Source organism: Aristolochia californica, unplaced genomic scaffold, assembly GCF_029961685.1.
Source record: "Aristolochia californica isolate CCGP_79_NKW_82.1479 unplaced genomic scaffold, dmAriCali1.0.hap1 SCAF_13, whole genome shotgun sequence".
NCBI classification, from domain to species: Eukaryota; Viridiplantae; Streptophyta; class Magnoliopsida; order Piperales; family Aristolochiaceae; genus Aristolochia; species Aristolochia californica.
In genome coordinates, this window is record NW_027181804.1 from 25,185,931 (window position 1) to 25,212,557 (window position 26,627).

A 26,627-nucleotide genomic window follows, 5' to 3' on the forward strand; every position below is an offset into this window, starting at 1 on the left:
CTACATGGAGATCAAATGCATGTTTGACACTGTGCACAGCCCCTTTAGGGAAAAACCTCGCAGAAGGGAACTCGTCCAGATCAATATGTAGAAGGCTTAGGTGAATTGTTTTCTAACCTTGCCATATTTGGGGTGGGTAATATAATTGATTTGCCTTTAGACTCCATCATTGTTCTTTTCTGAATTATTTTTATTCCAAGGATTGCATAATTTTTCCAAAACATTGTTCTAATTGATACATAATTGTCTACTGACAAATATTGCCTCTCCTTAGTCCTCAGAGATTCTTTGGAAATTTCGACTTCTAGTCTCTTGCCATCCATTTTGAAGTTTTTTCTACTAACAATCTAAAGCTAAAGTAGCCACTTTATAAATAAAGATTTTGATTGATAAATAACGATTCTGATTGATTGATTTGTTTTGGAAGTGAGATGAGTCCACTTTGCTTTCACTTTTGCCTTTGCTAAGATAGTCGTCAAGCACTTTATCTCTTCACCTATTCTTGCCATGACAAATGACAAGGAAATACCTGGCTGGCTTTCAGATTAAATCAGCTTTATCGGGTTCCTGATGCCCTGCAGATTCTGTGTAAAACTGCCTAATCCTTTGAATAAAAAAAGAGAAAAACACTAACATAAAGAACACCAACACAAATTTTATATTCACCCACTGTGGAAAAAAAACACAAACAATGTTACGCTACATTTGAAAACTACCCACCCTCCAAAATGATTAAAACACTCACTCTACATCCACAACGCTCGGATCATTTTCTTTTTCTCTTCAACCTCCAGAGATGCAAGCGCAGCCTCTTCTTTCACAGATAACGGATTCCAGCAAGAGCTCGATGCTTAGAAGCAGACAACCTGAGTTTCAGCCGCAGTGAGGTGTAAAGAATCCGGTGAGACTCTTGTCAGGTGGCAATTTCATCAACTTCAGAATGGAAAACAAAGCTTGGGAATGTCGTAGTTATATCCCTGCATGAGTCATAAATATGAACTTTAGAGCTCGCCTAAGATGTGGGTAAAGCTTTGCATAAGGGAAGATGGTGTCAGTGAGTTCTAACCTGAGATATTGAAGGGTCATAATCTTCATCAATGAAGGGTTGCGGGAAACAAAATTTTGCCATTCGGATTTATCTATCTTGCCATCATTATTTACATCGGCCTCCAAAAATGTCTGTTTCAATAAGCTAGAACTGTTACAGAAGAAAGAGCTATGCTGGAAAGACCAACTGAAATGGAGAACGGTAGGAATTGCCACTAAAAAGTTTGAACGGCTTTTACCTTATCAAGTATTATCTCGACTGTTTCATCAGCCAATTTCATCTCTGATTCACATAAAAGAGCAATAAGCATTTGCTTGACCTGTCAAACAAACTAGTTGTGGTCAGAAACAAACTCGGACCATAATTTCCATCATACCTCAAGCACAAACACCAAGGACAATTGCAAAAAAGTACAGAATAAAATTCTTATTTATTACGAATATTGTTGAAGACCTTCTTGAGTACAAAAATGCTAACCACTAGTGTGAGTTTTAAGAGATTCTGCTAGGAACATAGATTACAATAGTTTGGTTAGATGCCAATATGTGCCATTCAAGAACAGTGAAATAGCAAATAATATAGGATAGCTACAAGCAGGAACAGTTGTATTTCCAAATGGAAGCCAGATAAGTGATATGTTTTACTACTTTTCTCTTTTTCTTATTTTTAAAAACAATTATTTGGGTCATATGGGGCACTAAACATGAAAACATGCCACAGTTCAGGTGCTAGGCTCAGCAATTAAAAGGAGTAAAAGGCTGGTTTGGTATCCGCATAGATCACCATATCGAATGATAGACTTCAGTTAGTTCTATTTCAGATGCATCAACTCCACTATTTACCTAGAAAAGTATCATACCCCCATAAAAAGAAAAAAAAATCCCTGCAAACTACCTCTTATGATTTTGTGTTTCAGAATTTAATGCAGGAAAACAGAAAATACTTCCCAGAACTTACTAATCATTACTCTCTATCAACATGCCATGATCAAATAGTGAACCAAAACAGTCATCTACAATGGCTACTGAAAGAGAACCTGATTTTTTACTTCAATTGTTCCACCAACAATTTAAGTAGTATTTGCCTTTCATAGATAAAGGAACACGATATATATTCTTCAGCTGATTAGGAAAACTGAGTGAAGAAAAGAGAGAAAGAAAAAAGAAACAGAAGCACAGAAACCTACTGACCTCTTGTCGTTCAATGAAGCCAGTACCATCCAGATCATAAAGCTTGAATGAAACTGTGAAAGCCAAGCATGAATCAGAAACCATGATTGAAATGAAACAGCATGAAGCAAGACTATATTTTCAGCTGTTTTATATAAGCATATTACATAAAGTGAAGTCTTCCATATGGAAGCTCCATGTGAAAGCCAATAAAACATAGAAGCTGTGCAGACTTTTAAAAGAAGATGGTTTCAAAACAGAACCTTCTTATATGCCGTATTCCAAACTACAGCATCTTAGATATTGTATCTCTACATAGAGCCATATGATTAAGATCTAATGGACAGTAACAAACTTTCAAGTACATAACATAGAGAGAAACACAAACATACAATTATGCCCTTTACTTTAAAATTTTCTTTATTATTTTTTTCAAATGTAAGGGCCAATTCATGGTACCCTCATGGTGTCTGCAAGACCCCACAGTGGGGCTGAGGGAGAACATGCCATGAACATGGAGGGAAGGTGATACTGAAGGAGAGGTATTGCTGCCCCTCCCCCGCAGAAAGAAGGGTTGGGGCAGTTAATCCAGTATATTATAATGTGGAAGAGTTAGTCCAAAAATACTTACAAATATGAGATCATCTTAATGTTGCTTGTGTTTATAAAAGAAGGAGACTCAACTAAAGCGGAAAGTCATTCAAAAGAGAAAGAAGTTGAAATTAAAGAGCGTTGTCTTTCCCATTTTAGTCAAGATCCTTTTTTATTTCAAATCTTCAAACTTAAATTCTTAGAATAGAAAGTCTAAAATTGGAACATCAGCTCTCTCCAAATTCAGCTCCATCCTCATTTCATTGAGCCTCCTCTTTTAAGGTGCCTCCTATTTTTAGTTAGCCAACTGGGGCAAATTGAAGACATGTAAGCTCGATTTGGATCCCCCTTTTAACCAACTATGTGCGCCCCTACTTAACCATACCAAACAAGGTTACAAAGGCTTCAACATTGACTGAAATAGATGGAGAAGGAAAGGGAGGAAAGCCCTTACATCAATAGCCACTTGTAAGTTTTCTTTGTACAAGCCTTTGTGTACAAATCTTGATGGTGGTTAGGCTGTTGTTTCCGTAATTTATCCAAGTTAGAACAAAAAGGGGGGGAAAATAAGGACTAAAATAAAATGAGAATAGATCTACTTTTATTGTGGGTCCTGTTAATATAAGACTTTAAGACCTTTTGTGTCTGCTTCACGAAAGGGAACACGAACCCTATGTGGTTATGATAAACCAACGCAACTTCTTTGTTTTATTGGTTTACACATGGAACTTCCACAACGAAGTTTCATATCCCTCTCATAAATAAAAAAAAAACAGATTGGTCACAATTGCTAGATAGCTCTGATTCAACTAGGTTTAACCATTGGTTAGACTAGTAGGGGTCACAACAACTAACATGTTTTGGAACATAAATGCTATGCATTTTTCACATTATTGCATATAGCAGAATGTATTTTGGTCAATAGCATGCAGTGTCCTTGAAAGGTCTAGACTTCTAACCTTCCCGAGAGTAATCTCACACTGAGATTTCAACTAATGTATTTTAAAAAAGAATAAGTGTACTTGAGCCAGTTCAGTAAAATCAGTCTGTTGTGTCAGTTTAAATGGTAATCTCAGCTGGGTTGGTCAGTTTTATGAGGAAAATGGATTTAGTCCTTGCAAGAGCCAGAAAGGGTCTCTGTTTCAACAGGGTAAAACTCACCAACCTGGTCTGCTTCTTTCAACACTGTACCATATCATATAATTCGCTTTTATTGAGTTAATACAGAATAAAAAATTAACTTACAATCAATCTTCTCTTCTTGTGGAGCATTAGGGTGAAAGACATTAAGTGCTCGAACAAAGTCACCAAAGTCGATGACACCTTTTTGCTTAACATCAAAGAGGTCAAAAATCTGCCATAAATATGTAAAACAAATCAGATAGAGCAAACAGAGGGAGTGAGAGAGAGAGAGGATTTACAGTAATGTCACATCATGGACTTGACTTTGAAAACCCAACATATAAGAGTTGGGTTCCCAATCAGTAGGAATTAATTAAACATTGGTTTATTTAAAGGCCAGAGGCTCAAATTCAAACATTTTATGTGATGCATCTCAAAGTCAAAGAAATAGTAGGTGTTATAAATGTGCTGAGACCTCTTTTCAGTTTTAGAAAGATGTTGCCCACATGACTATACCAATTAATAGATCTTCAGTTTCTTCATCCCTCAGTCTATAAGTATTTTTTTTCTTTTTTTATGTTGATTATACATGCACACTACACCCCCCTTTCTCCAAGAGAGACTTGAACCCAAGACCTCAAACTAAAAACCTCACCATGTGGCCCACTGAAGCAAAGGCCCAAATCATACCTCATCTGTTTTCAATACAAAACTAATGAATAAACAAAGCGAGAGAGATGCAAAGTCGTACCCGATTAGCAAATAAGTTCTCTTTCTTTCTGTTTTTGAAAAGGGCAAGTTGGAACTCTTCCTGTATATGCAAAGCAAGGAATGTTTATGTTCAGTCAATGTTAATTATGAACTATTGGTGATATAGTTCTAGGTTGTCAATCCTGAAGAAGATAACCACCAACAAGTAGAACAAAATGTAACATACTGGATAAGATTGTTAAACTCATATAGACTGAAAAGTTTCATACTGCTAGGAAAACCCTCAAAAAGAGTAGTCTAGTACCTTATAGTTCAACAATGTCCCCTCACTAACCTTCCACTCATAAATGAAAAGAAAACAGGGAACAACGAACTACCATCAAATGCAACTGCTATCATGGAAAGAAACAGATTGTACTGATGTTCATTATCAATAAAATATTCATATAAGTTGTTCAATGATTGTTGCGCTCAAATATATGTTGCATAGGAATGTCAGGATAGTATAGCAGGCAGACTCCAAATTAGTTTCCTCTTTAAAGGAAAACAAACGGTTCAGCGCTAAACCATGTCTACAGGTTTGAATGTTGTTAACTATGGTCTAAAGGTCTTGAGATATCATAAATGCAAACTATGAATTTGTGCCTAGAAATTTTGATAGATCACCTCTAAATGTGGTCCTGATTTGGGAGAATTACAAATTATGTTTTCCTTCTCACTTTCTGAACCATGTCTTCAGGTTTGAATGTTGTTAACAATGGTCTCAAGGTCTTGGGATGTCATAAATGCAAACTATGAATTTGTGCCTAGAAATTTTGATATATCACCTCTAAATGTGGTCCTGATTTGGGAGAATTACAAATTATGTTTTCCCTCTCACTTTCTGAACCATGTCTTCAGGTTTGAATGTTGTTAACTATGGTCTCAAGGTCTTGGGATATCATAAATGCAAACTATGAATTTGTGCCTAGAAATTTTGATAGATCACCTCTAAATGTGGTCCTGATTTGGGAGAATTACAAATTATGTTTTCGCTCTCACTTTCTCACTCACAGCAACAGAGATTTCACCACCATTATCACAAAATGAAAGTTAATGACGTGAGAGACAACATATTGACATGGCTGAAGAAATTGACATGAATGATTAGGAGGAAAGGATAGAACATACACCAGATTTAGTTCATTTATAGCCAAAAAGTACAGCCAAAGCAACATCTAGGATTAATTGCAGCTTGCCCGACAGTAATGTCCAATTCCCAATGCAGCAAACTAATCGCGAATGCATAATTTGTAATTTGAAATGTCTCCAAAAAACATTGATAGAGATCATGCAGCTCTAACCAATGTTAGTTATGGAGGTCCCAAATGATGATACACTGACTTCTGAGACTCTTTAACCATTAAATACCACTGCAAAAACAGATAACCTTCACTATCAGACCATAAATGGGTGATAGTTGAGTAAAGTCTAAACTAAAAAGTACCCACAAAATTAGGGGTGTCAACTTACCTGTTTACCCGATTTTTAGTTTACTGTTTAATAAATGGAATGATAAAGAACAAAAATTTCTACCCAATTAGGCATTCTGGTAGTTTTACCTGATTAGAATTTACAGTATATTAAATGGAACGGAAATGTGTAACGACTATTTTTTACCCGAATATATTTAAGAGTAGTTCAGTATATTTTTATTTGAGTTTTGTTTTTTTTGAGTGATCGTATGTTTGAAATAAAACATTATTCAAGGGCCTTTTTTTCTAAGGATTTTGTAATATTCTTTCAAGGGTTTTATTGTACATTACAATGACATTTTTTTTAGGCTTATGTGCATCTGAGAAGGGTTTTATAATTTTTAAATCATTATTCCATTTATTTACCCGATTACCTATTCTACCATTTGATAAATAGGTAAATAAACGGCATATAGAATAACTTATTCTATATACCGCTTATACCAAATATAAATAGAACCGTATATGGAATAGCTTATTCCATTCGCTTTATATACCAATTACGCTGTTGACTATGTAATATTATCCATTTACTTATACAAGGGAGATCATTCTTCCCAAACCTATAACTAAAGTGAGGGCAAAAAAAAAAGGTAGCAAAGATAATCAGGTAAAATTGACAGCCTTACTTCGCAGTTTATATTTAAACATTTTGAAAAGCATATTATAAATTATTTGAGACAGCTCCAAACTAGTTAACAGTTCACAGCCTTTCTGAGAAGGGATTATGTATTGAAGATATTGGAATAACAGATGCTCAAACATGAACAAACAGAAACTTCAAGTTTTCGAAGCTTTTAGTAAGGGAAGACACATACAGGGAAGAAAAAATATTAAAGACCTTACATAAAATCCTCACAGGGGCGTAAATTAACATTACCTTGTTTATCAGTCCATCATCAATTACAGAACTGCTAATGCTCCTAAATAGCTCAAACAGCGCCTCAACTTCACTAACACTAACTGCAAAATAGCATCACCGAAAGCAAATCACACATTCTTACATATACCGAGCATATGAGCACTAAGATGTAAAAATCAAGCCTGCTGGATGAATTCTTGTTGGATGGCAATTAAACAATAAAGAAAGAAAGTCGCTCATGAGACTATTCCAAATACTTACAAGCTGTTTGGGAAGCTAGCAGTACTGGGTCTTCATAGCCTGGGAACGGTTTTCTACTCTTCGACGGAAAGCAGCCCATTAGCCAACGAAAGACCAGCTAAAGACCAACAAAGCCTAGGCCTTACAACAGCACCTCCCAAACATCTCAACCTAGTAAAAAGACGCAGAGGCCGAGCAGCGCCAAAAAAGTCTGCACATTGGGTACAAATTTGAAAGCCAGTTAGTAGATTCCACAAATTGCATTAAAAAAAGCCACACAATTCAAACACAGAAACCCAGAAGAATCTAAACAAATCTTCACCCCAAGAGGATCAAAAGGAAGTTACGCAATTTAAATTAAAAAAAATAACAAAGAAAGTAAGAAAAACAAAAATCGACCATGAAGGCCGGATTAAATTTACAGAGAGAAAATAAAACGTAAAAAACGAAATTAAAAACTCACAAGCAACAGCAGCAACTCAAATTCGAAACCCAGAAAAATCACCAACCGCCTTCTAAGGAACCCACCCACAGAATCCCAAAAACACCAACAATAATCAAAATCAAAATGAAAACAAAGGGAAAACAGAGATCGTGATCCACCCAAACGTTTCCTCCCCCAAACGAGACATCAATTATAAACCGGCAGACATACCGGGCGGATTCCTGCCAGGAATTCAACCGCCAAGTACTTCAACAATGCCGCCTCGCGTCGCTGAGCAAATCCCAGCACAAGAACCGGGAAAAAGATCGTCACAAGAACCGAACGAGATGTAAAAATTGGAATTTTCGACAACCAACAAACCGGGGATCATCGGTCAAGAATTAAGGGTCATGTTGGGGTCCCAAAGAACCTGCCACGATGGCCAATTTGGATGAGATCAACGAAAGTTACCATAACCATACACGTGGCACGCGGCATAAACTATAGGTGGGCCCGTCAAGGATCTCAATTAGTTAAAAATTAAAAGCGTGCACGAAAAAAGAACCTTAATTAATGATGATTGAGGGGGCTTTCGGCTTGAAAGAATAAGATAAGAGAAAGCAAACAAATATATCAAACAATTGGGTTTCTTCCATACTCCCAGTCAAGTTGGAGTTTGTAATTTTAGCTCAGGAACACTCTCGATGGTGAAACTTATGGGTTTGAAAATAAATTATGGTAGTGTGTGGCTTAAAAAACAAATTTTGATTATCTTTCTTTCGATTCATCTTTTTCTCCCGTTTACTTGGATATTCTGGTCACATAAAATTTGATTAATTTTAATTACGACAACATGTGAAATCCTTTATTATTAGTTACCTCTTTCCTATATAGAGATATCTTAGTGTTTTTTATCAAGATACTCAAACTTGCGCAAAATCATTGTGAGATCTAAATATACGACTTTGGTAAAAAAAAATATTAATTAATTAAATTAGATATTGGGCGCACTTCTAATCTTTAAAAATTGTAGATCTAAAGATATTTACTCTAAAGTGGTTTAAAAATATATAAATTAGAAAAAAATATTTTAAGTAGTTAATGGTGTGAATTAAAAGATAACAACTCTTCATACGAAGGGGATGTCAAACGCCTAGCCAATATAACCAAAAAGATTAGTTTGTTAAATGCAAAAAGCCGAGTAACTAACCCAGGTGGATCGAAACCACCTAGCTCTAACACCTACCATTCTCGTTCGCGGAACGTGGTGCCCAGTTCTGATACCATGTCAAACGCCTAGCCAATACAACCTAAAAGACCGGTCTATTAAGTGTAAAAAGTCATATACTTAACCTAAATGGACCAGGGGTGGACGGAACCTAACCCAGTTGAACCGAAACCACTTAGTTCTGATAGGAGATACTTTTAGACTAACAAATGGATAAAAAAACGACTTGGTTAGACTAAAGAGGTATATAAAAAAAATAAAAAATTATGAACGTATATGATTGAGAAAACTTTAAAAAACTATAATTAAGAAGGTTTTGAGATAGTATTAGAAACTTTCAAAAACCAGAATTCCATAAAACTTTGGGAATATTTTAGTATTTGTAATGATTTGGAAGTTTTGATTTCACCCGAAGAAAAACTATTTCTTTAATACTTTAAAATTGACATTCTAGAGCATTAAATCTAGAAAAAGAGTGCAGGCTAAAGAAGGGAAAATTGTGATAACGTAATTAGATATTACACTTAGCTTAAAGAGAGCCGAAATATCTTTATAATTTTGGTATTCGAGCAAGATAGTAAATTTTTTTCTCGAATAAAAGTTCTTAGGAAAAATACATTTAATTTGGTAACAAGAGTGACCCTTTTAAAGTTATCTTTATTACATGGCCCACTTTCTTAACAAAAGGATGAGAAATCAAGATGACACTGTGGCCCACTCATCTTACTTCCATCTTCCACCATACACCTGTCCCATAGTGCCAATCAATCCTATCAAATCGAGTCATTCCCCATCTTAGATTGTCGCCTCACTTCCCCACCGTAACGCCGTTACTAGAGCGGCCAACGAGGCGCCAACCACAGACCTACTCTCCGTAGGGCCCACTGGTTCACGTTAGTACTCTAGGGGACAGCAACTTATCGTACGCGAATGGGGCGCGTTATCGAGTCAGCAGCCAAGACGCAAACGTGTCAAACACCAAAAGTCTGCTTCGCCTTCTCGCAACATTCATGTCTCGACACTACGAAGGCTTGAAGTGACCGTTTCTTACGTGGCGTCCAAACTCCTCGAGGCAGATTTTCAACAACAGCGACGCCAATCCATTTCATCGATCGTCTCTTTGTTCGAGCTCTTGATTTTGACTCCCTCAATTCCTGCAGTTTCGATAACTTTTTGAATCAGTTTGGTTTTTTATTTGGGAGTGAATGGAGAAGAGATACGAGCCGTTGAAAGAGCTTGGTTCTGGGAATTTTGCGGTGGCCAGGCTAGAGAGGGATAAGAAGACCAAGGAGCTTGTTGCTGTTAAGTATATTGAAAGAGGGAAGAAGGTGATGATGACTGAGACATGCTTCTGCTGCTTCTTATTTGCAAATGTTTACTCAATCTTTTTTCTTCCTTCTGGTTGGCTTGAGCTCTGTTTTTTTTTTTTTTTTCTATCTGGGTTTTATTATTTTTTATTCATATAAAGGGTGGTTGCCTGGTTGGAATTCTACTTTTAGCCATTCCTTGGTTCTCTGCGCTCTGCTTTGAATAAATTAAGCCGTAGCTTTTGTTCTTATATCCTGTTTTAGTTACGTTTTGACCGTATTCCTTTTTCAATTCTTCCACTGAGTTTTGTTCGTAATCAGTCCATTTTATATTCGAACGCCTCGCGAGTTTATTCCTAGACAATGATTCCTTTTCTTTTTACTTTGTTTTTTATCCACGAGGGGTTCCCTTATTTTAGTTTGATTCCTGGTTTTGGTTTGACTAGTATTTCTTTAGCTTGTTAATTATTTTTTTCTTTAATATGATTATGGATTGTTGAAGTACTGCGTTTGGTTGTTTTCATCAGATTGACGAGAATGTACAGAGGGAAATTATTAATCATAGATCGCTGAGGCATCCCAACATTGTTCGATTTAAGGAGGTATTTTGACCATTGAGTTCTTCTGTTCTCCAAGTCTTTTTTTAAGTAAATCTTTCCTAATTGCCCCACATTGTGTGATTCAGAGACTAGCTTTCAGGTTTCCAAGGCGTTTTTTAGGTTGAATTCATATCCGAGAACCGATTGAACTGGTTTTCCATTTTGCTTGAAAATTTAGAACGGAAAACGATTGTGTCTGTTACACTGGACTAAATCCCTTGGAAACTCTTCTTTTAATTTCTAGTAGAAGAGAAAGAGATTCCTTCACCTGGGGAATGAGAGGATCGAAAGACTGTTTTCATGGATAGTGTGATTACTTGTTGAGGAATTGTCCCAATGATGTTTTGACTCTGAACAGTGACTATAGAGTGAACAGTGCAGGTCCTGTTAACGCCTACACATCTAGCCATTGTCATGGAATATGCTGCAGGTGGTGAACTCTTCGAGCGAATATGTACCGCTGGCCGGTTTAGTGAGGATGAGGTTCCCAACTCTTAATACTTGTATCCTCATTAGAATATGATCCATGGTTTTGAAACCTTGTCTGCGCTGTTTAGGGTTTAGACAAGGTTTCCCTAAACCCTATCTTAATACTTGTATCTTCACTTGTCATGGTTTCTAACTTTCTGTTTGTCTTCTGGCGACTCTATCTGCACAAGGCAAGGTTTTTCTTCCAGCAACTAATTTCTGGGGTTAGCTACTGCCACTCCATGGTAAGTCTTGCACTGCCTTGAGGATCAATTCTTAATCTGTAATGTCTGATGCAAGCGTAAGACCGATCCTTTGTGTGAAATGGCATTTTGATGGTAGTTGTATTTGTTAATTCATTGCAGGAAATATGTCATAGAGACCTTAAATTGGAAAACACTCTGCTTGATGGTAGTCCAATTCCTCGCCTTAAAATCTGTGATTTTGGTTACTCCAAGGTCTGCATTGCTCCGTTGGTTCTTGTGTTGGATACCATTTGCCAAATTGTTTCTTTATGATCTGCCTTTCAATGCAGTCAGCCTTGTTACATTCCCAACCCAAATCAACAGTGGGAACTCCTGCCTATATTGCTCCAGAGGTCCTATCAAGGAAGGAATATGATGGGAAGGTAACTCTCCATCTCTTTGTTGTAAATTAGGGTCAAGTAATTAAAACGAACTAGTTGTTTACTTTTCATTATCGATGAATCTTGATTAGTGCCATGCTCAATCTTGTTGTCTTATGGGATTCAATAATCAGATAGCAGATGTTTGGTCTTGTGGAGTGACTCTGTATGTGATGCTTGTTGGAGCCTATCCATTTGAAGATCCTGAGGATCCTCGAAATTTTCGGAAGACAATCGGAGTATGTTGACTACTTATAACTGTTTACATAAACACCCATTATCGGGTGCAAGTTTACGATTAAGACTTATATTCTGTTCTTGGACACCTAACAGAGAATAATGAGTGTTCAATACTCCATACCGGATTATGTACGCATATCAGTGGATTGCCAACACCTTCTTTCTCGAATTTTTGTTGCAAACCCTTCTAAGGTATTAGGCTCGTAACCTGCTTTGAATTGAATCTTTTTAATATAAGTTTCACTCTGTTGAACCGTCTTTTTTCATCTTATTGAAGAGGATCACCATCCCAGAGATAAAAAAACACCCTTGGTTTCTAAAGAACCTGCCCAAGGAGCTTGTCAATGGAGAAAAAACCAACAATGAGAGCAGGAACGGGGACCAACCATCTCAGAGCATTGAAGAGATAATGAGGATCTTCCAAGAGGCACGCACTCCAGCTGAAGCTGTGAAAGCAAGTGGAAGCTCCGCCATGTTGGACCCTGACAATGAAGTTGATAGCTATGCGGATGCTGAGGAAGAAGTCGATTACAGTGGAGATGTCTTTGGAGCAGAGTGATATTTTGACAGTTGTTTGATGCTAATTGTGTTCTAAATGGACAAAATTGTTGGTTTCTCTGTGATGCAATTCAAAAAGGGTTGTACACGATTTTATCAGATATTTGATGAAAAATTATAGGGTGGGCTGCTCGATTGCTGCTGAAGCCTTGAAGCGTTGGCTTTCAGTTCTTTCAAGTCCTAGTCTTGGAGATGTATGTACTCTATTGTTGTTGGACAGAGGAGCTCTTTCCCTTAGCTAGTTATATTTAACGAGTTTTATTTCAAATTTGAACTCCAGCCAAATTCAAGTAAAAACTGAACTAAGCCTAATTGTTTTAAGAGAGTTCGAACGGTTTGCAAACCAGTCTGGATTGGTGCCACCCAAATGGTAGGGTTGGAGTTGATAGGGATGGGATGAGGGAGACACAATCCTGTGTAATTGGAACTAAAAATATAATATGTCCACATTTAATTTTAATTAAAACCAGAGGAAAATCGCGGCTACTGTGGGCTGTCTGGCTTCGGCACCCTAGACGTGGCACCCTTCGATTTTCAAGACTCTGGCCGCCCCCCTGTGGTTAGCTAAACGCCTGGGCGAGGATAAGATCGACTCTCAGTGGCCTGAGTCTCTCCGTCTCCCTTGAAGAGAAGCGCTCTCTCTCTTTCTCTCTCTCACTCTGGTGTGGTGGCTTTCCCTGTGGACAATTTCATGTTGCGGTTCTGTCGTTGTGTACGGATCTCTGAGATTTGGGGTTCACCATTTAGGGTTCGTTTGATTTCTTGTAACTAGAGGAAATTCTCCTGTAGAGGATACCAGTATGACAGCTTCTCTTGGTATTTCAGTTTCCTTCCCGGCTCACTTGCCTTCTCAGGAGTTCTCGTCTCTTAGACTTATAACATCTGCTCGACAAATTCACCTTCCATTTGAAAGATTCTCACTCTCTATTACAGCCAGTGATGGGTTCCCTTGCACCACTATTCGTATGGGCGGGGGGCCTCGCACCTACCCCGGTGGAGTCTCGAAATGGCAATGGAAGCGGATGCAGGCGAAGAAAGCTAAACAGCTTCTGAAGGCTCGTCTTTGCCGCGAGCGCCAGATTTATGAAATGAGGAAAAGGGCGGAACTTAGGGCAGCGGTTTCTGAGCTTGAGAAACCGTGGAAGGTTGTTGAGCGGGCCCCGACTCTTTTCTCCATCAAAGCCGACGAGCAATTGAAGGCTTTGGCTGACAGGTTTCAGCGTCCTGGAGGGTACGATATGTGGTCGGAGCGGGACGGGCCTCAGCTTTTTCATAACCAGGACGAGCTCCCTTCCGCTAGGTTTTTCCCTAAAGGGGCTGTGCACAGTGTCAAACCGTATGGTGTTATTCACAGTGCTGGGCGCTCTAATGATTCAGAAATGTTGGACGTTGGGGAAGATTTGCCCAAGACAAAGAACGGGACTATGAGATCGAGGAGATCTTCTGGTAGGGGACATAGAGGTAAAGTAAATGCCTCTGGAGATGGTAAAATCATTGATTTGTATCCAACAAGCAACGATATGGCTTCGGAGGGTGCAGGGGATTTGACGATTTGGGAAAGCGGAGAAGAAACATGGACGAACCCGGACGCAGACGGCATTAGAAGAAACGGGGCGTCGGAAGGGGATACTGCGAGAAGACAAGGCAGGCTCTCACTGCGTCGCTCAAACCAGGAATCTGTTACTAGAAATAATTCCAATTGGCAGAGTCCGTCTGAAGTGCATGTTAATGGGGTTTCCCGTGATGGCAGAGACAGAAAGGGGTATAATATTACAGGTAAATTGAGAGTGAACTCTGCCGTGCATGTTAATGGGGTTTCCGGTGATGGCAGAGACAGAAAGGAGTATTATAATACAGGTAAATTGAGAGTCACTGGAAATGCTCGGAGGCATAAGTCTACATATTCTCTTAGGTCGGGTTCAGAACACTCCAATAACAGTGAGAAAGTTAGAAGCAGAGGGGCGCTTGAATAAAGTGATGGGTATAGAACTCGGGCAATCAAATATCATGGGACAAGAAGATGTATAGGCAGAAAATTTCAGGCAATTAGTATCATCTCAACAGAAGATCATTTCTGATACAAAAGCTTCTAGAGCTGTAATTTTTGCTGAACCTGGGTCTCTGTCATAGAAAGCTGATGAGTTTATTAGATGGCAGAAACAGATTAATTGTTGTCTGCTTCATCATAAAAAAGAAGAACGATAAATCCAATTCATTCAAACACCTGAGGTAATGGATCCACTCCTGTGCTCCTTGGTTGAGGCTGGAAGGAGCTTTAAAAGTTTGAGAGTCATGGAGGTTCTCTGTGCTGATTATGAGGTGGAACAGTGGAAGAGGAAGAAATGCTGTTTATATTTGTATAGCAAATCGAAATACTGGTTGCTGCATGGTGCAAATGGAATGTAAATTAATTCTGAATTGCAAGAGAGAAGCATTTTGAAGTGATCTTAGTGTGGTTGAAGATTCTCTTATATGATATTGCTTTTCCTCATGGATTCATTTTGCATTTCTTTCTTAGTTATGGATATTAAGCCAAGTCTTGTCATGTGAATCAATAGCTGTTTTGCTAGCTGATTTTCATTTGGTGTTAGGCAAAGCCCTGGACTTCATTTTTGAAGCCTTGGAATGTTTCATATTTAGATCTCCTACCCATTTTGAATTCGAACAGGCAAGAATGTTTTATAAGGTTCCTTCACATAGGCATCTCATTCTTTTATAATGGTTGCTACATGTATTTGATCTCCCTGTAGAAGTAGCAGGCAAGCTCGGCAGCTTTGATCCAGCGTGTGATCCCCTCAACTTGAATTTACTCGAGTAAGGCCCTGAGTTGCTTTCTGTGCTCCTTAAGTTCGAGGAGCTTCTCTGCAAACGCTGTCGGCTCGCTGATGCTTTAAGCTGGTCCTTCTCGAGAGGTTTATCTCCAACGTTGTCCGGAGCTTCTTCCTCAGCATCCTTATCGCTATGGCCAATAAATAGTTGAAGCCAATATGGCCGTTGGCCGGCTACAAGCGATTTATTATAATAACATGCAAATGTACCGGTGGAGAGTTAAGCATTCAACGGTTCAGATAAAATCATAAGAAAGAGGCCGAGTGTGTGTGCGGGCCCTTGGAAGCTGTTCCTCTTAGGGGTGGCATCTAATCTAGTCCGAACTACATTTAAAACTTTGTATAAAATATAAGTTAAATATATTGTATATAAAATTATATATATATATATTTTACATCGGACTATTTATACACTCTGCATAAAGTTATTCATAAAAGTTGCATAATTATGTATAAATTTTATTCAATAATTAAACATAAAAAATATTTATTTGAAAAACAACTTTAGTTTTGTCAATTTCTGATTCTAGGACTAGAAAACCAAATCATGGATAAATTTTTTTTAAGAAAAATGGTTTTGGATGATTTAATTGTATGCCCATTTTTGTTTTTTTTTCGAAGCATGGATTCATATAACAGTAGTTCTGAAATGTTACTAATCCGTTCTTATGAAAAACTTCAGTGGAGTTAGCATTAAGATAGTATCTCAAACAATTTGAGTCACTTCAAGAGCCATGGGGAAGAGACAACTGGAGTTCAAGAAACATTTTTTTCCACATGCTTCTGATCTCGTACGTGCAAAATCGCACAATGTCTTTGTGATACCGGCGAAATTATTTCTCATCTTAGGTCTCTGGTTTTCCATCGAGACAACGATGGTAGGGGGATCTAGCGGCGCTGGCGAGGAGCTGTCGTCGAGGCTAACGGCTGCGACGGAGGTGGTGGCTACAGGAGTAGCAGCGAAGGCATACGAGGGGAGAAAGAAATCGAATCAAGTAGCGGCGAAGGTGGTCGGGGAGTAGCTATCGACGACAACGGAGGCGGCTATAGCAGTGGATGGGAGGAGCTCGGCGGTGATAAGGATCGATGACGGCAAACAAGGAGAGGAAGAAATCGAAGATGACTCCTACTCGCTCCCAGATCCCGAGCCAGTTCACGATATTTGAACCGAACGATGGTTCGATCAAACTCAGCTCGTTAACTCAAACGAGCCAGATCTCAAACTCGGTTCAAGATTGAATTTTCTTATGTTCGAACCGAGCTTGATTAAATATTTCGAACTCGAGTTCGAGTCGACCCTAGCCTTGAGGCTAAAATTGTAATTGAGCTCAAGCCTAATAATTTATTTGACATGTAATAATCGAACCGAGCTGGAATAGAGGCAAGCTCGAGCCGCTTGCAAACCGGCTTGGTTCAATGCCACTCCTATGCAAACAAGGGTACCCCCTGTCCTTAAAATTATAAGAAAGAAAAAATGGTCAAAATCTATTGCTCTTTCTTGTTTGGAGAAAGAAACTACGATCTTCCACATTCAAGTTACTCATGGGTCCATCTCAGCCGTTTGTCTCCCACAGATATAGCGCATAACAAAAATCACTTGAAATTAAAAGAAAGGAAAATATTGCAAGATTCTTACTTAAACTTCTCTTAATTTTGGACTTGGGGACTCCATTTACACTTTTAGTCCTATGAGACTTTATATTTATACTTTTAATCCTACGAGACTTTATATGGATAATTATATATAAAAAAATATATAAATCTAATTTCTGACGTATTCAACGAATTCTGGTATTACTTTTTTGTTTTTGTTTTTAATTAACAGGGAAAGTCTGAAACTAACCCCATTAATTTAGAAATTTCAGAGAGAAGGAAGGCTCTCTTGGGGGTCGATTTCTCCCGCCACCCATGGAGACCCCTCAATCCCTCGATTTGTTTGGAAAATACAAGCTCAGAGAGCTCATTGGCCAGGGGTCCTTCGCTAAGGTCTATTACGCCAAGTTCGTCGCCGACGGCTTGGGGTTCGCCGTCAAGGTCATGGACAAGAAGAGCCTGGATCAGACCACGGTTCCTCGAATCCTCCGTGAGGTCTCCGTCATGCACAGGATGAATCACCCCAACATCATCCGCCTTCTCGAGGTCATGGTCAGCAAGACCCAGATATACCTCGTCATGGAATTTGCCAGCGGCGGCGAGTTGTTCAAGGTTTGCCGGCAAGGACTCATGAAGGAATCTACCGCGAGGAGGTACTTCCAGCAGCTCGTCTCCGCCCTCCATTTCTGTCATTCGAACGGCATCCCGCACCGGGACTTGAAGAGCCACAATCTCCTCTTGGGTCGAGACGAGGGTCTGAGGGTCTCCGACTTCTGCCTCTCCGCCCTCCCGAAGCAGCTCAAGGACGGCATGCTACAGACGGCGTGCGGCACTCCGGGGTACACGGCGCCGGAGGTCGTCAGCAGGAGGGGCTACGACGGCGCCAAGGCCGACGCTTGGTCCTGCGGGGAGGAAAATTCCCCCCCCCCCCCCCCCCCCCCCCGGTCGCTCTCGCTCCCGGTCCCGACTGTCGAGCCCGTTAACGAGCCGGTTCGCGATCTTTCGAACCGAACCATGGTTCGATCCAAACTAGCCTGGATCTCGAATTCGGTTCGAGATTCAGATAAATCGAATCGAACCGAGCCGAGCTCGAACCGGCTCGGTTCGATGCCACGCCTACGGCTACTCGGAACACAATTGAAGAGGGACTGTCCCCAGTCTCAAAACAAAAACAGAAAGGTGAAGTCGGTTAGCTTTGAAGGAGTTTCTTCGCCTGCAGTTGCCCAACCCCCTCTATAAATAAGAGAGAGTTCTTCAGTACAGCGCATCCGCTTCTTGTCTGCAATCAACCTTTCCGATTCTGCCTATCTGCAAAGATCAAGAGGTTCAAGAAACGGCAATTCGAGTCAGATTCTGACGGCTCGCATGCAGTTGCCCAACCCTTCTATAAATAAGAGAGAGTTCTTCAGTACAGCGCATCCGCTTCTTGTCTGCAATCAACCTTTCCGATTCTGCCTATCTGCAAAGATCAAGAGGTTCAAGAAACGGCAATTCGAGTCAGATTCTGATGGCCGTAGACTCATAGCTCATGGCTCCACCACGCAACGAGCACGACATTACCCGCTGCGTTTACCTCTTTCTGCTCTTCGTTGGTGTTCTTACGTGTTGTGTGTCGCATATTTTTTTGACTATTCGCTTTCCTAGGATCACCCGCGAAAGTGGGATTCTCGCCCAAGATAGGGAAGTGGAAGAGTGCTGTAATGGGATAAAGAATTTAGAACTCTGGGGTCCCGCAGTCAATTGGGGTACGGATTTTAAGCTTAATTCTTCTAAGGAGTGTTGCCGGGCTTGTAAGGCCATGTGTGATAGTGGGGACAGTCCTTGCTTGTGCAATTCTTGGGTGTTTTGTGGTGACAGGGAGAAATGTGGGCTTAATTTGGGTGAGGTGAGTTGATTTTCGTTTTCTTCTTGATGCTAATTTTGTTTGTGTTTTTACTTTCTTGTGGGATTCTTGGAGGTAATTGTCTGATCTATGCGGTGAATTTTAACTGTCGACTTGGGAAATGGTTCTTTGATTGTCCTTTAGTTCTTTTACTATCTGCTGCTATCATATTAAATGTTTTCGCTTTCTTTGAATTTTGGGTGCATTCAGTTAGATATCTTTGACCTTATCTCTTTTGGTGCATCTGCTAGAATGAAATGGATATTGTGGTTCTAGCTGATTTGTATTATTTCTGAGTTTTAGTTCAGTATGGCATGGGTTCTTTAGTATTTCTTGCCGTATTGGAGGGAGGTTTTGTTTTTGATATTTTTTTCTGATAAAATTTGGTAGTGTAGTTATAGTGTTGTTTTGTTTTCTGTTGAGACGACTCGTTGGTGTTGTGGATTGACCATTCCTTATTTAAAAAGCTTTAAATGTATAAAGACCAGCAAAGCTTGAGATGGAAATTGATATGTAAAAATAATTGGAAGCACGTAATTGAGTTGCTAAAATCATTAAATAAATACTATATCTGATCATGTTGCAGTGAAAGAACTATGATGATTATGAAAGTTATTCGGAGTTAATAATGGGAGAGTTGAGAATGTGAACTGATAGCATTTTCTAAAATTTACAAAAATGTTGGAAGTAAATTTCTAGTTTCTATATAGAGCTAGAGATATGAATTGAGTGGCTGTCCAAGAGCAATGTGTTGTATTTGGATATAAGTTGGATTACATATATTCATGAAACTTTACAATACTTCTTGGGACTTGGTTGACAACCCTTTTTGCTGGGAGTGAATATGGTTGACAACCCTTTTCTTGGCAGTGATATGGTTGACAACCCTTTTCTTGGGATTGATATGGTTGACAACCCTTACTATCATGACAAGGTAGGCCATGTAAGAAATTAGGAACTATCTTTCAGAAGAGACTATGGAAGAATATTGTCCTCCTGTCTTACTGTCCTCTTCGGACTTTCAATCTTTTCTTAGTGGCCAATATGTTGCATGTTTAAACTTTCGATGTATCATGTATGTATGGCAGCAATGATGTTAGGAAATGTTTTTCTTACTCTGATCTTCCATCCTGTTTGGCTTTTGTGCATCAGTGTTGGCTAAAGAAGCAGAATAACCCACTAAAGCCTGAAATAAAAGATTCTGGTGACGAAGTTATGTGGACCTCTGGGCTTATTTTTGGCGAAGGAGAGGTACGTGGCCAAGTGGTATCTTATTCTTCCGTATGTAAATTTGTAGAGTTTATACATCAAAACCATTTTTCCAAATTATGTTTGGTGCTTGAGTTTTCCTTCTGAAAGTCTTCCATTCTATTTCTGTTTCTTTCATATAGGGTATCATTGCATTAGATTCGATGTATGGAAACCTTCATATTAAAGTAAGTGAATTGATTTCTCTGATTTTAAATATTTCCGGTTGGTTGACAAGTCACTTGGTGACCCTTGTATGCTTGCATGGTGAGTTGTTTCTGCTGTTTTGATTTGTCTTTTTACTGCTATAGCTTTTTCCTGATTGTGCTCCACACTCTGTGGCCTATATCTTGCAAATGTTGGAGGGCAGCTTCTGTTTTGACTGCCGATTCTATCGTGGGGAAGGTCGGGGAAGCTCTTGGGATTCAGAAGGCAACCATATTGCTGATGTAAGTCTTAACATCTTTCTTCATTGTATTCTCCTATTGTTTAATTACCAAAGTTCCAAATATTTTCTTTTTAATCTGTGTTCATACCATTGGAAACCATTTGAGTGCCTTTGCTTGAAACTAAAAGATGTTCATAGCTTATTTTTCCTTAGCTGATTCTTGCTACCCATTGCATGGATAGACAAATAGAAGGATAAAAGCAAAATGAATTTGCTCATACACCTATGCTGGCAGCAAGAATTGTCCAATCCAGTATATTTGGACAATGGCTGAGCCTCTCTGGGAGTGTTTGTTCCTTGTTGGTCGAATCCTATCGGCAAACCATGCTGGTGTTGCACAACAGGGAATGCTAGACTGCTGCATTAGGAAGACATCACATTATTCTCATCTTACAACACAAGTAATGGAGTTTTATGCGAACATTGCAGGCTCCTTTTGGCCCTCCATATGCTTTGATTCAAGGAATTTTAGAGACTCAAGGAATCCCATTCAAAGAGATACCCAAGGAAGCATGCCCTTCTATAGAAAGAGGATCAGTTGCTTGGATTGGTTCAGGACCCGAATTTTTAATAAGCCTTGCAAATCACGACGAATGGAAAGAAGCTTATACTGTCTTTGGCTCTGTGCTTCCTGTAGACATGAAAATTGCTGACCGGATTGCACAACACCCTAGCACAATACAGACTTGGAGAAAGACCGAGGTTTCTATCTTAGAAACACCTGTCAGCTTCTCGGTTAGAGGAATCAAGAAACCCAAGGTGAATAAACTCTTAGACCCTATGGAACTTGGCTAGAGCTAGTTCTTAGTGTTTGAATTTTTAGGGATCGTTTGAGGTTTTATTCTGCAAGCTTATTGATGCCTTTGATTTTTCATGGCAATTTTAGGAACTTATATAAGCCGCCGGTGACTAGCTGGAATGCTGCGCTTCCACTTACTGGATTGAAGATTTAGTCATGAAAGTTTGTAAAGGAATAGGAGAGAATGTAGAATTAGTTGAAATTGGATTGTTCATTGTTCTTTTAAAGCTGGTTACCTTAGCTAATCAAGTGGACATATTGTTCATTGTTCATTCTTCTTTTAAAGCTGGAATAGCAAGATTGTGCTGCAATTTTTGGTCATTGGTGCTTTCAAGCGAAAGACCGACTTTTCATTCGCTGTCCTCGTTCGTTCTTCTTCTGTTTTGCTCTGGATAGACTGACTTTTCATTCCTTTTTTTTTTTTTTTTAATTACTGTATTGACAGCTTCCCATGCTTAATCTTTTCCCTCTCTCAGTTAACAGGTTTTCTGAGCAAAAGTTGAAACTTTTGATAGCCATCGCAAATCACGAATAATGTTATAAAATTCGGAATAAACCCATCAATGTCCTTTTACTAAAAAAAAACTCAGGCAAAGACAAAAGCTGGTCGATTCAATTGATTTTCATGTTTTAAGCGGTTAGATCGATCGGGAGGAGGCCTTGTCCTCTCTACGACGTCCCCTCCCTCCCTCCCTCCCTCCCTCCCTCCCGAAGCACGTGGGATACTTAGTCCCCAGGCACCAATGGCATTTATGTAAAATCCCTGTCTCGTGTCATCTCACAAGCTCATATCAGTTTTAAGCTCCTCCTCCGTCTAAAAGGAACAGGGCACGAGTCCGAGTGGCTGATCTGATCAGCAGCCGTTGCGACCTTTGGGCAATTTCTCTTGTTTTCCGTCTCCCTAAAACCCCTTTTTCAGGTTCCCTCCATCTGCTGTACCTTGAGCCTGGATTTGATCCAACCATGGCTCTTGCCGGTGCCGGAAACGTGACCGTCGCGCCACCCCCGAAATCCAGCTCCAGGAGAGTTGTGTTTCGAATGAGGGTTTCCGCTATACACGCTGCTGAGCCAGAGAAAAAGACTAAAGTGAAAGTGGGCTCCGCGAATTGGTCAATTGATAGCTGGAAATCCAGAAAAGCGCTTCAGATTCCTACTTATCCCAATCAAGCAGAGCTCGAGGCCGTTCTCAAAGAACTGGTGAGGTACCCACCTCTGGTTTTTGCTGGAGAGGCGCGGAAGCTGGAAGAAAAACTCGCCGATGCCGCTGTTGGGAAAGCGTTTCTGCTGCAAGGCGGAGATTGTGCCGAGAGTTTCAAGGAGTTCCATGCGAATAATATCAGGGATACGTTCAGGGTCTTGTTGCAGATGGGTGTGGTCTTACAGTTCGGAGGGCAGATGCCGGTTATAAAGGTGAAGATTTATTTGCCCTTTTTTTCTTTTTCTTTCATTTGGAATTTTCTGTAGGCACCTTTTGTAATGGATTTGTTTAGAGTAGAATACACATTCTTTTCCTTTTTCTGGAGCGAGACTATTTATGCTAATTCGTTTTTGTTAATTTGAAACTTTTTTGTGGTCAAAGTTGGATTTACTAATTTGTCTGGTGATTGGACCATGGAGCTTGCTGCATGCTATCGATTCATCTCTTTCATTGGCTCCATTTCTTACCTTTTTGTCTATTGAGTTCTAGTTTTATACTCTTTATGAGACTTTTTTCCCCCTTTTTATGACTTGGTTACTTTCTGATCTTTGAAATGATGCTGTCAAGAAATATAGCTGTTCTATGATCTTTCATTTTGGTTTTCACTGTTGTTCAGGCTGATTGAATAGTTACTGAAAAGTGAACTTCCTAGGCCGTAGTTGATGTGCTCTTTTTTAGCTTTCTGTTTATGGCAGTATCTTCTTTCTACACGCAGAACATTATTTTGTCTAGCATCACTGTTTACTCTAGCACATCCTTCATGATTTACATTATTCTCTTTCTTCCACACATATACTATTGGGTTCTTTAATGGGTTTCACTACCTTCATTCTTGTTTTGTTAGTTTTTCATGTAGTCGATTTTAAGAATAAACTGCTTGAATGTGCACATTGGGTTTCTTGATTTGAAGTTTTGGATTCAAGGTTCATGGATGATTTGGATAGGGGTGTGCATGCGTGTAACTAAGTGTCACTCATTTCTGGGTATGATTGGTTATTTAGACAGATACTGTTTCTGATGAATGTACATGTACTCTATGATTTGGCATTTTTTGGATCAGAATCCAGCATTACTGCTTTTTTTCTTCTTCTTTTTGGAGTGGAAGCACGATGAAGACAGAGAGACCATTCATCAAGTGTTTGAAAATTTAATTTCGTCTTTACAGCAGCCTTGTAAATATTCAGTTCGTAGAGATCTTGATTATCAGTTTGTGTCAATGAGATTCAACTAATTCTGTTTGATTCGTTGCTTCATGTTACAGGTAGGGAGAATGGCTGGCCAATTTGCAAAACCTAGATCTGATCCCTTTGAGACCAAGGATGGGGTGAAGCTACCCAGTTATCAGGGTGACAATATCAACAGCGATGTATTTGATGAGAAAGCAAGACTGCCAGACCCTGAAAGGTTAAAAAGAGCCTATTTGCAATCTGCAGGAACTCTGAATCTTCTTCGAGGTTTTGCTACTGGCGGGTATGCTGCAATGCAAAGAGTCCAGCATTGGAACCTAGATTTCATGGAGCACAGTGAGCAGGGCGAAAGGTATTCCTCTCTTCCTTTGTCTCAAAAGGAAATTGTATTGATTGCATTTAGAATGGACAAAATGCTGTATAGTGTCATATTTGTAGTGTTTGTTTTGATATTTTAAGTTATTGTCGGGGACAGGTTTATGGAACTTGCACAGAGAGTTGATGAAGCACTAGGATTCATGGTTGCAGCTGGCCTTACAAGCGAGCATCCCATAATGACCACGACTGAGTTTTGGACATCCCATGAATGTCTGCACCTGCCCTACGAGCAGGCACTGACTAGGGAGGACTCAACTTCTGGCCTTTACTATGATTGTTCGGCGCACATGCTTTGGGCTGGTGAGAGGACGCGGCAGTTAGATGGTGCACATGTTGAATTTCTACGTGGTGTTGCAAATCCTCTTGGAGTCAAGGTGATCCTAGTTATTTCAGTGGTGAGCATCATCCAGTTTGTTTTGACGGTTGAACTGCATTCTGATTAGAGTGGGTGCTCTGCAGGTGAGTGATAAGATGGACCCCCAGGATCTTGTGAAACTTTGTGAGATTCTAAATCCTCATAACAAGCCAGGAAGGATCACCGTAATCACTCGAATGGGAGCTGAGAACATGCGGGTGAAGCTTCCCCACCTGATTAGAGCTGTACGTCAAGCCGGGCTAATTGTCACCTGGGTAAGCGACCCCATGCATGGTAACACGATTAAAGCACCATGTGGACTGAAGACACGGCCATTTGATGCAATCAGGGTAAGTCCTCAAATTAAAATGTTTAAGTTGGTTTCCTGAAATGGAGTTGATTGATGCTGATAAACTCCTTGTTATCCAGTCGGAGTTGAGGGCCTTCTTCGATGTTCATAAACAAGAAGGAAGCCACCCGGGAGGAGTCCACTTGGAGATGACTGGACAGAACGTCACCGAGTGCATCGGTGGATCGAAGGCAGTGACTTTTGATGATTTGAGCTCCAGATATCACACTCATTGTGACCCTAGGCTGAACGCTTCACAGTCTCTGGAGCTTGCATTTGCCATCGCTGAGAGATTGAGGAAGAGAAGGATCAGGTCCGATAATGTCCTTCTAGGGAGGATGGGAGAGTTCTAAGAAGGTAGACTGCAAGAGATTGTAGTATTTATGTGCTTTGTATGTCCTCAAGGAACAGTGTTTTTCTTCTCCTCTCTCCGAAAGCAAAAGGAGGTCAAGGAATAAGAGTATTTCGCCTTTGTGCTCGACTCTCTTGCACTATCTTTCTTTCGCTTGGTTCCCTTCACCTTCTCTGATGAACTGGCAGTGAGAAGCTTTGAGAATATAATCCGACCCCAACAAAGAAAACTAAGATTTTGGTGAGCAGTTAGACACATGCTTTGGGCACTGATAAAATTGTATTTGAAGGTTTCTTGGAAATATGTATCCTAGGAAAAATGTTTTTAACTTTTCCTATGCCCACATTTCAAGGAAAAAGAGGCAGTGAAGAAATATGGTGTTTGACAACTTCTAAACTATTGCAAACATTGTAGAGTGAATTGATACTTGGTAGCCTTATCAAGTGAGCACTTTCTCATGTACACGAACTTTTGTTAGGGGTTTCAAATTCCAAGATATTCCTTTAGATAAAAAGTGGTGATAAGAAGTTGTGCAAATACCTTAACCCTTTTAGGACTCCAAACAAGGATATCCAAACTTCTCCATCTTGGGACTTTTTCATCACTAATTTTGATCCCAATAACTCCAGACTAACCCCATGGACTCCCTGCCCTAAAATTGCTTCATACTCTTATAGTATGATCTTTATATTGATTAAATGCTATCTCTACCTAATTTTTCTTATGGAGATGAGGGGAGTAAGGAGGTCTTTGCCTCACTATGTGAAGGAGAGGATTGGTTTGGGGGGGCGGGTGGGGGAGGGGAGAGGAGGTAGTGACAGTGGGGAAGGATCAATGTTTCATAAACTTGACCTAACATGACTTATTGTCATCCCTACTTCTACCCTTCTTCCATTTTATAATTACTTGAAACACTTTTTTCCATTCCATTTTATAAAAGCCCTTTCTGATTTTTTAATCTAATTCCTCATATATATATATATATATATGTGTGTGTGTGTGTGTTTATATTCATATATATGATATCATGTGGACTTCATGTCAAGAGAGGGATGGAGGTAGAGGGGGCTCTCCCTCCCTTAGACATTGTTTCCTAAAGTAAGGAGGGAGGGGGGCTCCTTCAACACAAGGGATTAAAGGAAGAGAAAACTCTTCTTGATTTCATAGGAGGAAGAGGTGGGAGAAGTACAATCACTATGTGAGCTAATGTGGTTCATTGAAAGAGGAAAGACTCGCTCCCTCGACTATTTTATAAACGAAAAAGTATGATCAATTCAACCAATATACTATTAAACTAGCTAACC

The 26,627-nt window shown here is 39.7% G+C and overlaps 6 protein-coding genes across 7 annotated transcripts; 5 read left to right on the forward strand and 1 right to left on the reverse strand.

The window, feature by feature from the left end:
• Positions 1–515: 515 nt before the first annotated feature.
• LOC137947804 (calcineurin B-like protein 1) lies at positions 516–8,038 on the reverse strand. Of its 2 annotated transcripts, none has more exons than XM_068793587.1 (9): positions 7,913–8,038; positions 7,279–7,468; positions 7,036–7,118; positions 4,682–4,741; positions 4,054–4,162; positions 2,239–2,291; positions 1,287–1,367; positions 1,067–1,179; positions 516–977 (listed from the first exon to the last, which is right to left on the reverse strand). In XM_068793587.1, exons 2-9 carry the CDS (start codon positions 7,355–7,357, stop codon positions 914–916), a joined length of 642 nt encoding a protein of 213 aa, XP_068649688.1. In that variant the 5' UTR covers positions 7,358–7,468; positions 7,913–8,038; the 3' UTR covers positions 516–913. The 2 variants fall into 2 exon arrangements, with proteins under 2 accessions (XP_068649688.1, XP_068649689.1); XM_068793588.1 differs by lacking the exon at positions 7,913–8,038 and adding an exon at positions 7,721–7,891.
• A 1,898-nt stretch (positions 8,039–9,936) lies between these two features.
• On the forward strand, positions 9,937–12,899 carry LOC137947838 (serine/threonine-protein kinase SAPK3-like). Its single transcript, XM_068793640.1, has 9 exons — positions 9,937–10,237; positions 10,744–10,818; positions 11,197–11,298; positions 11,475–11,528; positions 11,649–11,741; positions 11,819–11,911; positions 12,043–12,147; positions 12,242–12,340; positions 12,426–12,899. Exons 1-9 carry the CDS (start codon positions 10,115–10,117, stop codon positions 12,705–12,707), a joined length of 1,026 nt encoding a protein of 341 aa, XP_068649741.1. The 5' UTR covers positions 9,937–10,114; the 3' UTR covers positions 12,708–12,899.
• Positions 12,900–13,237: 338 nt separating this feature from the next.
• Positions 13,238–15,233, forward strand: LOC137948785 (uncharacterized). The gene has a single exon (XM_068794954.1). The coding sequence runs from the start codon at positions 13,507–13,509 to the stop codon at positions 14,677–14,679; it is 1,173 nt and encodes a 390-aa protein (XP_068651055.1). The 5' UTR covers positions 13,238–13,506; the 3' UTR covers positions 14,680–15,233.
• A 2,209-nt stretch (positions 15,234–17,442) lies between these two features.
• LOC137947735 (CBL-interacting serine/threonine-protein kinase 7-like) lies at positions 17,443–18,521 on the forward strand. The gene is made up of 2 exons (XM_068793505.1): positions 17,443–18,026; positions 18,347–18,521. Exons 1-2 carry the CDS (start codon positions 17,443–17,445, stop codon positions 18,519–18,521), a joined length of 759 nt encoding a protein of 252 aa, XP_068649606.1.
• Positions 18,300–21,801, forward strand: LOC137949029 (uncharacterized). Its single transcript, XM_068795285.1, has 6 exons — positions 18,300–19,012; positions 20,162–20,260; positions 20,401–20,445; positions 20,569–20,706; positions 21,135–21,464; positions 21,592–21,801. Exons 1-6 carry the CDS (start codon positions 18,656–18,658, stop codon positions 21,601–21,603), a joined length of 981 nt encoding a protein of 326 aa, XP_068651386.1. The 5' UTR covers positions 18,300–18,655; the 3' UTR covers positions 21,604–21,801.
• A 449-nt stretch (positions 21,802–22,250) lies between these two features.
• LOC137948306 (phospho-2-dehydro-3-deoxyheptonate aldolase 2, chloroplastic-like) lies at positions 22,251–25,811 on the forward strand. Its single transcript, XM_068794347.1, has 5 exons — positions 22,251–22,914; positions 23,964–24,241; positions 24,365–24,641; positions 24,727–24,972; positions 25,052–25,811. Exons 1-5 carry the CDS (start codon positions 22,468–22,470, stop codon positions 25,322–25,324), a joined length of 1,521 nt encoding a protein of 506 aa, XP_068650448.1. The 5' UTR covers positions 22,251–22,467; the 3' UTR covers positions 25,325–25,811.
• Positions 25,812–26,627: the final 816 nt, after the last annotated feature.

Bases quoted from the DNA above. Each gene is read 5' to 3' on its own strand.
- LOC137947735 (XM_068793505.1), top strand. From the start codon at position 17,443: ATGGAGACCCCTCAATCCCTCGATTTGTTTGGAAAATACAAGCTCAGA. The intron at 18,027-18,346 runs GTCCTGCGGGGA...CTTCGCCTGCAG, and splicing joins GGCGCCAAGGCCGACGCTTG to TTGCCCAACCCCCTCTATAA.
- LOC137947838 (XM_068793640.1), top strand. From the start codon at position 10,115: ATGGAGAAGAGATACGAGCCGTTGAAAGAGCTTGGTTCTGGGAATTTT. The intron at 11,529-11,648 runs GTAAGTCTTGCA...AATTCATTGCAG, and splicing joins TTAGCTACTGCCACTCCATG to GAAATATGTCATAGAGACCT. The intron at 11,742-11,818 runs GTCTGCATTGCT...CTTTCAATGCAG, and splicing joins GTGATTTTGGTTACTCCAAG to TCAGCCTTGTTACATTCCCA.
- LOC137947804 (XM_068793587.1), bottom strand. From the start codon at position 7,357: ATGGGCTGCTTTCCGTCGAAGAGTAGAAAACCGTTCCCAGGCTATGAA. The intron at 4,742-7,035 runs GTAATGTTAATT...TTGCATATACAG, and splicing joins ATGATGGACTGATAAACAAG to GAAGAGTTCCAACTTGCCCT. The intron at 1,368-2,238 runs GTCAGTAGGTTT...TTTGTTTGACAG, and splicing joins GCTTCATTGAACGACAAGAG to GTCAAGCAAATGCTTATTGC.
- LOC137948306 (XM_068794347.1), top strand. From the start codon at position 22,468: ATGGCTCTTGCCGGTGCCGGAAACGTGACCGTCGCGCCACCCCCGAAA. The intron at 24,642-24,726 runs GTGATCCTAGTT...GGTGCTCTGCAG, and splicing joins CAAATCCTCTTGGAGTCAAG to GTGAGTGATAAGATGGACCC. The intron at 24,973-25,051 runs GTAAGTCCTCAA...CTTGTTATCCAG, and splicing joins GGCCATTTGATGCAATCAGG to TCGGAGTTGAGGGCCTTCTT.
- LOC137948785 (XM_068794954.1), top strand. From the start codon at position 13,507: ATGACAGCTTCTCTTGGTATTTCAGTTTCCTTCCCGGCTCACTTGCCT.
- LOC137949029 (XM_068795285.1), top strand. From the start codon at position 18,656: ATGGCTCCACCACGCAACGAGCACGACATTACCCGCTGCGTTTACCTC. The intron at 19,013-20,161 runs GTGAGTTGATTT...TTTGTGCATCAG, and splicing joins GTGGGCTTAATTTGGGTGAG to TGTTGGCTAAAGAAGCAGAA. The intron at 20,261-20,400 runs GTACGTGGCCAA...TCTTTCATATAG, and splicing joins TTATTTTTGGCGAAGGAGAG to GGTATCATTGCATTAGATTC.